Source organism: Megalops cyprinoides, chromosome 10 (assembly GCF_013368585.1).
Source record: "Megalops cyprinoides isolate fMegCyp1 chromosome 10, fMegCyp1.pri, whole genome shotgun sequence".
Lineage (NCBI taxonomy): Eukaryota > Metazoa > Chordata > Actinopteri > Elopiformes > Megalopidae > Megalops > Megalops cyprinoides.
This window is the reverse complement of record NC_050592.1, coordinates 37,931,500-37,946,652: the sequence shown is the minus strand read 5'-3', so window position 1 is coordinate 37,946,652 and position 15,153 is coordinate 37,931,500. Positions and strand designations below refer to the sequence as shown.

Below are 15,153 nucleotides of genomic sequence, written 5' to 3'. Positions count from 1 at the left end.
AAACCCTTTCGCACGTAACATATCTTTCATGCTGTGTAGCGCACATGGTTCGTTATGTTTTCATTAGCGTTATTAAGCATCTCATTGTTTTCAGTTAGCATTTGCTATATTTTTTTAAAGTTAAATCGCTGTTACTTCAAAGCTAAAATTAGCTAGAATTTTTACAATCTCGTGTTATAATCGCACCGGTTTTAGCTTAAGCACTAAACGGGTAATCACACTGGTGTGAATGCCGTTGGGGCGTGAATGAGTATGTAGGCTACTTCTGCTACGCAGAGGACGTCAGTTGAGGAGGCGGTCCTTCAGTGTGGCCCAGGACGCATTTGCGTTCACACTGCTAAAACAATATGGCCATATGTGGCCCAGACCACCTCCGAATGTGGTCTGAAAGATCGGATCTGAAATCAGATCTTGGTGCGTTCACACCTGTACTTAGCACTGTCAACTTGTGATTGGATCACCAAAGACGCATGTTAATACCAGGTGTGAACAGGGCCTTAGAGTATGTGCCGAATTAGCTACATTTGCTAATGACTTAGCTTGTTGGCCAACGCTTCGACGGAGAAAAAAAGAGGAAAATTCCCTCTCTGTCCCCTAATGGCAACAAAAGATTCAACTTTAGGAGCAGATCAGACCAATCTTATTTAATAGCTAGGTAAATAGCCCCAGTTTTTATTTTTATCCGATTGAATTGAATAGAATGAATAGAATGTAGGAGCTCAGAGAACCACTCCACAAACACAGCACACTCTTGTCCAGGCAAGAGCAATCGAGCAATCAAACAAGAGAGCACAGCATGTAGGCCTGTTTGTAGGCCTACTCCTTTTTAATTACAATGGAATATGTCCCCTCATTATTGTGGACTTTTAAAAACGGTAACCCGTGGTCCCATTCTGAAGAATGGTTCCAGAAATCTTCTCTGTAGAGACGATGATAATTTGTGATGGGAGAAGTAACAGTAGTAATGACAACAATGTCCCCTTTAGCACTATAGGAAATATTTCTCACTCTCCTGGGGCACTAGCAGGGACAGGTATATACCTGTGCAGGTGCACCCTAAGGCAGGTTCACTCTTCTGTGTTTGAGCTGCCCCTGAGGCAGGGCAGGCTAATGTAGTGAATATGATGTCACGGCTGCTTAAAGCAATACCGGCAGCAGTGTATGTGCCTATTACTGCAGGATCTGTTCTGCATACTGCTAACCACATGTCTTTACCTGGGTTCATAGCCCCTTTGTGAGCCAGTCCTTTACATGGTGATAATGAATCATTTTGCTATCAACCAGTTAAGACAGATTTGAGACATTGCATGTTTGGATGTTAATGCATCTGCTGGCCTCTGCTTTAAAAGGAGGGAGCATGAATCAAGTTTGTTAATTATACAGTTCATAGTGGGTGAGATAATCAGAAGCATGATTCATGTGGGCCAACTGTGTTGGATATTTGGAGGGGGGGTATTTGATTACTACACATAATGCATATTGCCTGTGTGTGTGTATAGGGGTATATACTAGCGGTCGACTGATTATCTGGTCGTCAGAAGAAAATGCTATTGGCATGGCTAACATTCGTTACACAAAATTCCCTCATTGACCAAGACAGACAACATTGAATCTGACCTTGAAAATCAAAGGTTATTTCAGACCTGCTGCTGGAAACAAGGATGGAAGGTCAGTATCCAGTAAAAGGGTTGTTGTGCTGAAACCATGCTGTTAACCAAATTGCACTAAGCTAATTGGACCTTTTTGAATCAGTATAATTAGTATACGCTTAAGTTAAAAAAACAAGCTTGGAACATAAAAAATAAGGACTTGTAGTAAGGACTAATTGGTGCACTTATGCTATAAGTTGCAACAGTTTGGCACTGCACATTTAACAAATAGTAATGTATATTTACTCTTTCAAATGAAACATTTAAAGAAATTTACCCTAAAGCACAGCCCTTCTGAATTACAGTCATCATTTAAGCAACCGTTCACGAAATTAAACTTCAGCTCGCACTGTTGCACTGTATGTGGGAACCTCGTGGCAAAGCTGAAAGTACCCGATTTTTCGCTTTGATGTTTCTTCATTTGCCTCATCATCATCATGGAAGTCGAGTTATTAAAATAAAAAATTGCAGCACACAGATTGCACTTCACTGTATTTTCACTAACTTTATCACAGTCCTTCCACACGGTAGCATACTTTTGTATGAGGTGTCCATTTTTCAGCAAATGGGCTCCTAGAATCTCTCCTGAGCTTCAGAAAGCGTGGATGCGCAGGCTAGTTTTAAGGTTTGATATTTCATACTTTATGATGACAATGCAGCCTAAATGATTTATCAGTTTGCTTTATTTCTTACGCAATGATTGCCATCATTTGTCCGATAATTGAATGCTTTTGAAATAGCGATAGGCATCTGTTGCGTAGCCAAAATAATATAACCATGTAGAAATTTACCAACAACGTCGATATTAGCCCCCTTTTAGTAGGCCCTGTGTCTCTTTCGTACACCGTCTCATTCGAACTTACACACATGCTGCAGCTCAAATGCGACCCTCACCCACTGTAATGCCAAATGTGATTGGCAAAGTCTGCCAGCATTTGCAGTGGAAGTAAAGACCCTTGGAGTGCTCATGGCAAGGCTTGGCAAATTTCCGGGTCACACTCTACACAGGGAAAATGATGAGCAGAGACAGACTGAATGGCCTGTCCTCCCTGCTCTTAGATGTCCAATTTGCTTAAAGTATCTGAAGAATTTTACTCCCCCTCTACCCTATTTTGGATCATATTCTCCCGAGGTTAATGTATGGAACCTTACTCTCCAAAAATTAAGCGAACATATTCCAGAAGCTTATTTCAGGCTGCAATTACACTCTTTCCAAAAGCCAAGTACAGGGGCATTTAAATGCATTGAAAATGTTGATTACCTCAGTCTGACCTAGGAGCCTGCTGGAGTAAGCACTTTAGTGAATGGTAAATTTGATTTAAGTGAAAAATCTGGGATGGGTAACCTGTGGCCCTAGGGCCTGAAGAGCTCTGTGCATGACTCCAGCAGTGAATGTGAGGGAAAAAAACCTACATCAGTTATGAATTGGATAATGCTATGACTTGGGTTACGGCTTTGTGGGGTCGTGTGAATTACATAAAAAGCTACTACAGCATAAACAGTTTTTAGTGGGCTTTTGAGCACACGTACATTATACATTTTTTGCTTAGCAGACACCTATGCAGAGCAATGTACATGATGAGTATATTTGATTAATCCATCATCCACACACCAACAGGAGCCAGTGTCAAATACACAACCAGAAATGTGCACCTGGTCCAACACATGAGTGCAACATAATATACCCTTACAGGAGTGTACCATTCCAACACAATACCAATACATACCATAGTGATTGCAATTTTTAGTTTATTTTAATCTTTGAGAAAGAATTTTCATTTGATCTTCTTGCTCTTTATTTAACTTTATGCCTGAAAACATATGACTAAGGTAGTAAAGAAGGTTTGTAATTAAGTCCATGTTGTCACAGCCTATTTCTTTTCACACCGAAAAAAAAATGTTAAAAGCATTGAAATCTCGGCCTGAAATATCAGTCACAGATAATCGTTATCGTATCGGCCTTGAAAAAACCATATCGGTCGAACCCTAGCATATAGCCATATGCAGTATATATATATATATATATATATATATATATATATATATATAGCCAATTAGCACGAACCACATAATATTGTCTGCAGGCCACAGTGCACTAAACAGAGCACTCTGGATGGGACCCAATTGGTCAATGTACCAGACTGACTGGGAGGGAATGGGAAGCGGCACCCATCTTGCTGAGATTATACATGTACATGTAGAAACACAGCACCCCTGTAGTGAGGCCTCTGCTTCACCAAGTCCATAGTTTCACTTCACTGAACTTAAAGACAAATGTTTGGACAGATGATAAAGGACCAGAGCAGGTGTTGAACTCCTGCATGAACAGTCTCTTATTAACCCGTTATTAGCTTAAGCTAAACACTTATGTGCCCAGTGAGTAGTTGCTTTCACTCTCTGCACGGTGTGACTGTCTGTAATGGCATGTCCTTTTGTAAGGTCTGACTGCTTTTCTATCTGCATGCCCTTTCCAAGCTCTTTATCTAAGGAGTCTGAAGTCCCTGCCCTGTCCTCTGCCATGTAGATGCCTATGATCTGCAGGCATTGTGTCTTTGCTCTAGAATGCTTACGTTTGCGTAGACATTTGTTTGGCAAAATGGAGATCTGTTCATCTGTGCTGTTTTTCCCTGTACATTGAAGTTAATGGCAATCCCTTTGTCGAGGTACTAAAGCGGCTGTTACTTTTCTTAAAAAGTGAGACCATGGGGTGCTCAGGCAACTCCTGATAATTACATCACTCAGCATGGCTTTCTCTTTCATGATCATATCAATCATAAGTAAACTCAACAAGGGGATTAAGTGTCTTTGTGCATGAGAACTGTCAGGATGACAGATGTTGCAGCCTTGCAAGTTACAGGCTGTGGTTAGGTGATGTTATCTATCTAGCTAAAAGCTGGTTTGTAGGATAGCAGGGCTGTCCAGCTTGCACCAGAGTAGGAGCCAGAATTTGCCAGTATCATTCTCAAAATGCCATGATAATATTATAAAATTTGAATACCTGATTAATTTGTTATACCGAGAACCATCAAATGTTTTTTTTTTTTAATCACCCTTTTATTTCTCTGAAATCTACTTTCTGGGCGGAAGGTTGGAATGGCAATGGCTATATATCGCACAGCTATTTTTAGCGCAATAACGGTTATCTCCAATATGTGGCGCTAGGTTTTTTCCCGTATGTTTTTCAGTGGCAGCGGGTGAGCTGGAAACAGGGGAAGCGGAAACACTACCTTTAAGTCTATCATTACTTTCAACCTCTTTCCCTTTATCCTCTTTGATTAACAATAAAACAAATAATTCACAGAATAATTGACAGCAATCATAAATAGAGTAAATGATTATGCTCGCGAAACAGCACAGGTTGTCTGTAGTTTGTGTGCTTGCGAAAGCTACAACGTGAGATTGTTTACTTATCAAAGATGGCATTTATCAATTTAAATTACATGCTCAAATTAACAAGGATGGAAATTTGAATAATTAAGTGGCATGTAATCCCAAAGCTTTCTCTTAAATGTTTCACATTATAGCTTTCTTGTGTTACAAAATTCAAATGACAAAACGGAGCTAAATTTAGTTAAATTGATTTAAATTACTGAGAATAAACTTTTAGGTTAGGTTGAGTGCAATGAACAATAAAGTTTAGAACACAGACCTCACAAAATCTGTGATGCATTTAACATAGTTTAAATCAATAAATTTGGTGTCAATTATTCTGTGAATTATATGTTTTATTGTTAATCAAGGAGGATAAAGGGGAACAGGTTGAAAGTAATGATGGATTTAAAGGTGGTGTTTCCGCTTCCCCTGTTTCCAGCTCACCCGCCGCCACTGAAAAACATACGGGAAAAAACCTAACATCACATACCGACATACTGGGGATAGCCGTTATTGCGCTAAAAAAGGCTGTGCTATATATCACAATGGCTATATCATGCAGCCTAAATGGGGAGGCCCTGGGTATGTATTGGTATTGTGTTGGAAAGGTACACTCCTGTAGGGTATATTATGTTGCAGGTGCACATTTCTGGTTGTGTATTTGACACTGGCTCCTGTTGGTGTGTGGATGATGGATTAATCAAATATACTCATCATGTACATTGCTCTGCATAAGTGTCTGCTAAGCAAAAAAATGTATGTATTGTATGTATTTTTATGTAATTCACACGACCCAACGATGCTGTCACCCAAGTCATAGCATTATCCAATTCATAATTGATGTAGGTTTTTTCCCTCACATTCACTGCTGGAGTCATGCACAGAGCTCTTCAGGCCCTAGGGCCACAGGTTACCCATCCCAGATTTTTCACTTAAATCAAATTTACCATTCACTAAAGTGCTTACTCCAGCAGGCTCCTAGGTCAGACTGAGGTAATCAACATTTTCAATGCATTTAAATGCCCCTGTACTTGGCTTTTGGAAAGAGTGTAATTGCAGCCTGAAATAAGCCTCTGGAATATGTTCGCTTAATTTTTGGAGAGTAAGGTTCCATACATTAACCTCGGGAGAATATGATCCAAAATAGGGTAGAGGGGGAGTAAAATTCTTCAGATACTTTAAGCAAATTGGACATCTAAGAGCAGGGAGGACAGGCCATTCAGTCTGTCACTGCTCATCATTTTCCTTGTGTAGAGTGTGACCCGGAAATTTGCCAAGCCTTGCCATGAGCACTCCAAGTGTCTTTGCTTTCACTGCAAATGCTGGCAGACTTCCATGCATCAATAATTCTCTGTGTGATAAAAAATTCCTAGTGTCACTGTATTCTCTTGAAAGTCAGCTCATGCAGTGTTTGTCAAATGCAAATTTGACCATAGGAATTTTTAATTCAGTACCTTATTGTTCAGTGTAACAGTGAAACAAATCTTGTATAGCAATACTTTATGAGCAATTTTTTGAAATAGTGATGGAATTATGAAATCTATGCAATATTTGACTCATTTTCTGACCAGTTGGTATGGAACAGTATCTAGGAGGGCTACCTATTGCTTAGAAAACCCTAGCAAACACATGGCACACATTTACATGTGAATTCTTGAGACTGCTTTTTGCTCTGAATATGCAGAGTAGCAGCCCTTTGACACTATAACAAGCTTGAAAACATTTGTGTGTGTCGGAGGTAGGGGATTACAGTTAGACAATGATCCAATGGAAAATGTATTATGAGACTGAGGCTAGGGAAAATATCTGTATCAACTTGAATGAATTACACTTTGACATTTTTTGAGTTTATCTGAAGCATCTTCAATGAATACACATTTATCTGTCATGGGGCATTCATAGGAAGCCAGCCATATTCCCCCCTTTGTGCTGATTATTCCCTCTGGTCTCCTCCAGGCTCTCGGTCTCCACCCCTGCACCCCTGTCCTGGTCCTGCAATGGCTCGCCGCTCACAGAGCTCCTCTCAGGAGGGCAACCCCCTGGACCCCAACTACCTACCGCCCCACTACCGAGAGGAGTATCGGCTGGCCATTGATGCACTCGTAGAAGATGATTTGGAGGGCTACTGTGACTTTCTGCAGAGTGCTGGCGTGGTGAACTTCCTGTCCTGGTCAGAGATCGAACACATTAAGTACACAGTGCAGGCCCCGCACCAGAGCACCCAGCCCGAGCTGCCATACCTGGAGATGGAGCCTGATGGCTCCTCTGACACTTACTGGCCAGTCCAGTCTGACCTGGATGCCCCAGGCTTGGACCTGGGCTGGCCCAACCGCCATGGTTTCATGGGGCCCACAGAGGTCACCACACTGGTCAATCCCTCTGACCCCAGTATGCCCAGTATCAAAGAGCAGGCCCGCAGGCTCATCACCAATGCTCATCAGGTGGGTCTCATATGGTTTCTCTGGGGCTGATGGGTTGCTGACTGAAGACAATAAGAGTAGGGTTGGGTACCGAAACCTGGTGCCAGTATGGCACCGGTTCCTATACAACCGGTATCTACCTGACCAAATCTCAACGCAGATTTCGGTCCCTCATTTTGGTGCCGCTTAACCCTTTCGCGTGTATGGTCACACCGGTGTGATTAGCCATTTAGCGCATATGCTAAAACCGGTGCGATTAGAACACTAGATTAGAAATTCTAGCTAATTTTAGCTTTGAGGAAACAGCGATTTAACTCTAAAAATATAGCACATGCTAACTGAAAACTGTGAGAAGCTTACTAACGCTAATGAAAACACCTAAAGGAACCATGTAACGTAACATATGCAACATAGCATAAAAAAATAAGTTACATGTGAAAGGGTTGTTAAGGCACTAGGTTTCTTCCCCGTATGTTTTTCCCCATATCTGATGCGGGAGCACACCAGGTTTCCGAGGCCATGTGAAATGCTTCTGGGGGAAAAAACGGCACTCGTATCTATTCGATATTGATATCACAGCAACAGCACTATGCTGCTTCCATGTGGTAGATAGAAACACATGGCTACAAAAGATAAAGAGTGAAAACATATGCTAACAATGTGAACATTTGTTAAGTGTTCTGTATTTATTTATATTTATACATTTAAGTATACTTTAAACTGTTAACAGTTAATATATTGTTCAATTTAAAGTTCAGATTTGCCTTAGCAATGAAAAAGCCGATCTTTAATGTCGTCGACTGTCGTTTGGTGCTTTTTTTTTAAAGTATTGGTTCAGGCACCGTTTAGGCACCAGGACCGTTTTAAAAGTATCGCTGTAGCACCAGTATCTTAGTCTTATCCAAGTGTTCATGGGGACTGGGGAAGCTAAATTACTTCACTTACTGCATGTTTAAAACCTTTCGCGCGTTTGGTCACACCGGTGTGATTAGCCGTTTAGTATGTATTCTAAAACCAGTGCGATTAGAACACTAGATTGGTTAGACCGCCGGGGCAGTAGTGTAGCATAGTGGTTAAGGAGCAGGACTCGTAACCGAAAGGCTGCCGGCTCAATCCCTGCTGGGCTACCACTGCTGCTGTACCCTTGGGCAAGGTACCTAACCCACAACTGCCTCAGTAAATATACAGCTGTATAAATGGATAACATTGTAAAGAACTGTAATCTGTGTCGCTTTGGATAAAAGGGAAATGAATAAATGTAAATGAAAAATTCTCACAAATTTTATTTTCAAGAAAACAGTGATTTAACGTAAAAAAAATAGCAAATGCTAACTGAAAACTATGAGAAAGTTAATAACGCTAATGAAAACATAACAAACCATGTAACATAGCATAAAAATAAGTTACATGCGAAAGGGTTAACTTCATGTGCATTTCTCTCTATAGGCGCATCCACTATACTGCGAAGATGACTCCCCAGCCTCAACTTCATCTTCGCAGCCGACACTTAAAACTTTAACAAAAGGCTGTTTTTTTATTTATTTGTTTTATAAGTTATTGTGTTGGTGTTACAAGTTCATAAGTTGTGTGATATACTGTGTTGAAATAAATCAACAAACTGTTCAGTCTCCTTGCTGGTTGTTCCGACACATTCAGAATCATTACCTCTTTTGCTGTTAGCATTGTCGATAACAGGGGGCTCGCTCTGTGCGTGTACTTGTAAAATTTGTATTTTAAAAGGGTCATTATTACGGTTTTGTATTTCACTTTAATGTAGCACAGTATTAACAATGTTACTTATTACATTCTTTCTCAGCCCTGGAACTGAAACCATTTTCTGATGCCCCATAAATATATATTTAGATAAGTAAATTAATATCATAAACGTGCGACGACTAGTCGACCAATGGCTTGAACTAATGACTACTAGTCGACTAGGAAAATCTTTGGTTGGGGGCAGCCCTAGTGGTAAGGATGGCAGTGTTATGAGTATCGCTGTGATACTCATAACTCATAACTGTTTGCGCGGCAGGTGATTGGCGTGGTGATGGACATGTTCACGGATGTTGACCTCTTTACTGACCTCCTGGACGCTACCATGCGAAATGTTGCTGTCTACATCCTATTAGATGAGCAAAATGCACACCACTTTACAGCTATGGTCAGCAACTGCAGAATCAACCTGGAGAGAGTTCCAGTGAGTCTTTACTTTTGTTTCTTACTTTAATTTACTGTATTTACCTTCAACAGAAATAGAGGTATGGGATGAAAGCAGCTGGACTGTTCCATCTGAGCAATTGCATTTTTATGTTTTATGATCTAAAACAGTATGCATTGTAAGTCAAACTAGATGTAATCATAAAATAACAGGAATTAGGAGTGAGGTAAGAGGTGTATCAGGTGTGCCAGATGTACCGGTTGACTGGTCCTGTGTGTTTGCAGCTAATGCGCGTCAGGACAGTGGCAGGCACCACTTACTTCTGTCGCACAGGGAAGTCCTTCAAAGGCCAGATGATGGATCGTTTCCTGCTGGCAGACTGTAGGGCTGTACTCAGTGGGAACTACAGGTAAGATGGCTCTGTCTCTTCACCATGCAGTCAGTGTGTTTGGACTGTGGAATGTGATTCTTGTCCTTAATCATTTTTCAATCAATACAATTTCAAGTGTCTAGCAACTCTTGTATGACTTGTCTCTGTTCAGAACACAAGTAGAATCTTAGCTTTTAAATCTAGAATTAGATACAGTACTTAAAATGGTATACAGTGAAACTGGTGCAGTTAAAACAAATGATTTTCTTTCAAGCTTTGATCACACAAATGGCCGTGTTCGCTTGGTAGAAGATTGTATTCCACGGGGAGACTTCCGTTTTGTGTTTTTGTCCATTGCATTGACATTCACCTCAAGATGCAATATCATTGACAGCATTTGTAATGTTTATATACATTTCATAACTACATACAGGCTTCTTAGCATTGGCAAATGGTAAGAAGCCTGACAAATTAATTGGACCTCAGCAATTACAAAAAACTGAGCAAAAGTGATATGAGCAAAGGTGACAGTCTGTGGTCATTATTGGCTTTCACCCTTGAATAAATCAATCAATATGTACATTAAATATCCCACAGGCTCCTTTGGAAAGGTGCTTATTTCCAGTTTATAGAAATTTATATGATAACATTCATGAGATAACATAACAAACAGTTACATAATGTCACATTTATACTTTCCTAAGCCTGATGTGACCCCTCTGAAAGTTCAGAGGTTCATTTGCTGAACAGTCCCTATTAACGAGATTAATGTCACTATTGATGATTGGCGATGCATAATTATGAAATCATAATTTGTTGGATTTGCAGTGAAAAAGTTAACAATACTGGAGCAATTAAAGAGACTAATGTTAGAATAATTATCAATATGCAACACTGTTTTATTCCTCTTTTTACTCTTCCTTAAAATTCAGTAAGCATAATTACTGAAATTGTAATTATAGGAAATTTCCTCTGGGGTGAAGGGAACATTTTTGAAGACACAGCTGTCTAACATTGTCTGATACTGTAAAGCAATTATTGAGGAGCAAAATATGATCATTACTGAGGTGTGACATTGTTCACTAGCTGTTTGCTGAATTGCCCTGCCTTAGAAACAATCGCCAACAATCAGAGCAAACGCTCCTTCATTATTGTCCTTTAGGGTCATTCCCACTCTTGTTCTGTGTTTGCAGTTTCATGTGGTCTTTTGAGAAGATCCACCGATGCCTTGTCCACCTGTTTATTGGGGAGCTGGTAACCACATTTGATGAAGAGTTCCGAATCCTGTACGCCCAGTCCCAGCCTCTTGTCATTGAGAATGCCATACTTCCATTGCCTGGGGAAGGTCATTTTTCCAACTGTCAATATGGCATCCAGCGGACTCCATGTTTCAGGAATACCAGAGGCTACCTGAACATGGAGAGTATCCACCATGCAGGATTCCCAGGACATTCCTTTGGGGACCACGTGGATATGAAACACAATATGCCTCCTTTTAGGAGGGAGGACCCTTTCCCCAGCTCCCTAGAGCCTGCCCAAATGCAGATGCATAGCACAAAATACGCCTTTAAGCAATTAAGAATGGAACAGTCTTTCATGGAGCAGGGCAGGTCCATGGTGACTTCCAGGAACATGGAGATGAAAGCATACAAAAGGCACAGCTATGCAGAGGGGACCCATGAAAGCTACTCCTCTTCCAGACAGTTCATGCAACAGCAGGTCATGAACAACCTGGAGGAGATGGAAGCCCACAGCAGCCAGTTCTACAGGGAGCAGCATCTTCATCAGAGTCCAGGGCAAGGACTAGGGCATGGCATGGATGACCAAATCTCATACAATCAAACAGATCATTACTCTGACCTTGGGCGCCCACCTGAGTTAGAACAACCTGATAGTTATAACCATATCATGGATTACTTGTCTTCCAATTCCTCCAAGGAGATGATGCATGGTTCTGGTAATGTATTAGCACCAGGTGAGGATCACTACAGTCCTATGAACCCCAGGAGGCAGAGTATGGGCCAGCCATATATCTGCCAGACATCCCCAACTCAGCTGCATCCCCCAGACCAAAGGCTGCTATTTACTGAGTCCATCCTGGACCGGCAGCTACGGGATCCAAGCCTAAAACAGGGGCTGCGAAAGTGGAGAATCAACTCATACCTCAGTGCCTTCGAAGATGCAGGAGAGGAGGGCCTTCCAGAGCCACTGGGGCATGATGCCTTTGATGAGCCATCGCAGTCTTCTGACAGAAGGTTGTGCAGCCTAGAACCATCAGTTCCCAGGTTTAACACCAAAGAGCTCCCAAGGATTCCCAAATCCAAGCAGGATCTGCTCCCATGCTATGGAAAGCCCATCATGCCAGAGGTGCAAAAAGATCTCCCTGGTGACCAAGCTCTCACAACAACAGACTCTAAAATTATGCCATCAACTGCTTTTGAGATATCAACTAACACAGAGCACACTAAGGCAGAGGAAGTAAAGTTTAAAGAGACCAGAGAGATCGGTATTACCAGACAAGACTCATTCCGTGGCAGAATCAACCCCATTCTACAGAGGAGCTCTAGATTAAGGTCCTCCTTGATCTTCGGTGCTTGTCAGTTAGAGCAGGATAGCACAGTGGTGACAAAAACAGCTTCAGGGCTTGACCAAAAAGACAACTCCAATGAAGATGATGAGAGTGACCCCTTAAAAACATCCTCTGTTGTTGCACAGATTTTGGAGAAAAGAAGATCTGTAGCAAGAGAACCATTTGACTGGAGCAGTCACAAAAAGCAGCTTTCAAAGGACACGCTGCCACTGAAAGCAAAAGAGTGTAATGAGGAAACGAGTGAGAAATCATCAAAGGATTCTGCACTCAAGGAACAACCAAAAGTTCAGGAGATAGAATGTTCAAAAGATGCAACAGAGGAAATGCACCTGGTAACAGTTCCAGTGGAAGCTTCCAGACCTCCACCCAGCACAACAGCCTTTTTAGATATGAATGATCCAGATGTTAGGCTCTCGTATTTTAAAGAATTAGCTGCCAAACGAAAGGCTTCAAAAATGCCTAAGGAGTCAGAGGCTGTCAAAAGCTCAGAACCTGCCCTCAAAAAGTCAGACCTCATAGAGAATCCAACTGACAGTAACCTGAAAGACCCAGGGATCTCAGTAAAGGTGGTAAAACCTGCAGCTCCAGCTGTAAAAGAAACACAGAATTCAACAGAAGCTGTCATCAACAAGCCATCCATTTCCATCACACCAACAGAACCCATTTCAGACAAGCCAGACACCTCACTGGTACCTTCAGCGTTAGTGCAACCCCCCCCCCAGATGCCCAAAGTTATAAAACCATCTGGACCTGATCTCAAAGGACAGGACTCCCAATCCAAGGAGCACAAAGATGCAGACCCCACAGCTCTGAAGAAAGAACCTGGACCAAAGAAAGAACCTGAGCCAAAGCCTGCCAAGTCATTTCCTTCACCCAAGTTCTTCAAAAAAGACCCTCTAATACAATCCAAGGAATCCCAGACTAATAACGTTTCCTGTGAGGAGGACCTGCATAGAGATGCCACAGACACAGAGAAGAGTGAGCTGAAGGAGGCCTGGCAACTTGATGCCTCCACTGTGACCCATGGTGAGGCAGAGGGGAAACTGCCAAAGATCCCCAGCCCCAACCCGTCTCTCAACCTAAGAGAAAGCTTTGAGGGCAAGCAAGATACAAAGGCCCAGGACTTTCTGAAGAAGCAGACTCAGAAACTCAAGGGAATACTTGGAACAAAAGGTGAAAAAAAAGTGCCAGTAGTAGATGAAGGCAAGACGCCTTCCATCCAGAAAGTGAACGTAATTCTGGAAACGGTCACAGAATCCCAAAGCTCCACTGAGGCCAAGCGAGATGACCGCATTGTGGTAACCAATGGCAAAGAGGAGAATGCTGACCATAAACCGCTCTCACGAGCAGCTTGCAAAACCAGTCCATCTTGGTACCAGACAACCCCCAGCAGTGTAATGTATAGCACCAACCTCAGGGATGACACCAAGGTCATCTTAGAGCAGATCTCAGCCAGCAACCAAAACAGGATAGAGCTGGCTAAGCAAACCACTGGCATCACTAATGAAGCTAAATCCAGTGAGGGTGACAAGAGTGTGGATGTGGAAGCAAAGCCCTCTAGCAATCCCTTGAGTAGGACCAGGTTCCAGTGCTCTCAGGCTAACCTTCAAGAGCGGGAAAATCTGCTGAAGAGGATTGAGAGTATGCGGAAAGAAAAGAAAGTCTACAGTCGGTTTGAGGTATAATAGTATGGCTCCAAACTGGTATTTTTCAAAAATAAAAGCAAAGTCATAAATAAATTTAAAAAAAATCAAGTGCACATTCAGTGCATTCATTTGCATAACAACTTTACTACCTGTCTGCAATACCATAATGCTAATACATTCCTTAGAGCATAATTAACTCTGAGGAAAATACTTATGTCCAACTATTATGTATGATGTTAGAATTTAACAAGTTGTTCACCTGCAGAATTTACATTAAATGACATTACTATTTTTTTTTAGCTGTCATAAAACTAAAAATGACCCTTACTCCCACTGAGATCATGAATGAACAGCTGGTTCACTACTGAATAGTCGTTTGTGATTTAGTTGTGTGACACTATCCCGCATTATGCAGAAACTGGAAAAAAATGTATTTGAATATAAGCTGAGCAAATGGAAAGACACCTACTGTGCTTATACTTACTTGCATGTCTTCTGCTGTGCTTTACAGATGGGGTCCTAACCATATACCACGAAGATAAGAGGATCTTCAATCTGTTGGTAAAACACAAAGGACCAAATGGAGGATGATGCTCTGATTCATTCTCTACCTTCTGTGGTTTTAAAAATGCTTTTCCCTTTTTCACCCTAATGTTTTTTGAGTTGCCAAATGTCCACCGGGTTCACCACGTCCTTGCATCCTCTGCATTCGCGCATGACTGCTGAAGCATTACAAACACAATCCTCTGATCTTTCACACTACAGGTCCTATGGTGTACTACAACAGAGCAAATGGGGGGGGGGGGGGGGGCGGCACAAGACGAGTTGGTAGAGGGTACTAATCAGCAGTTGGACTCTGGCTGATGTAACTCAGGCTACCCCCAGCAGGATGAAGCCAATTGTGTTCTATCACTGCCAAGTCAATGGCTAACAACACAGGCCAGCCTC

The 15,153-nt window shown here is 41.8% G+C and overlaps 1 protein-coding gene across 1 annotated transcript in view; it reads left to right on the top strand.

Annotated features, from left to right (window-relative positions):
- LOC118784706 (protein FAM83H-like) overlaps positions 1 to 15,014 on the top strand; it is a 34,814-nt gene extending 19,800 nt beyond the window's left edge. The window contains exons 2-6 of the mRNA XM_036539091.1: positions 6,978 to 7,462; positions 9,474 to 9,638; positions 9,884 to 10,008; positions 11,163 to 14,238; positions 14,717 to 15,014. Of these exons, the coding sequence (XP_036394984.1) occupies positions 7,019 to 7,462; positions 9,474 to 9,638; positions 9,884 to 10,008; positions 11,163 to 14,238; positions 14,717 to 14,728 (3,822 nt within the window). The 5' untranslated portion in view covers positions 6,978 to 7,018 and the 3' untranslated portion in view covers positions 14,729 to 15,014. The remainder of the gene's footprint in view (positions 1 to 6,977; positions 7,463 to 9,473; positions 9,639 to 9,883; positions 10,009 to 11,162; positions 14,239 to 14,716) is intronic.
- Positions 15,015 to 15,153: the final 139 nt, after the last annotated feature.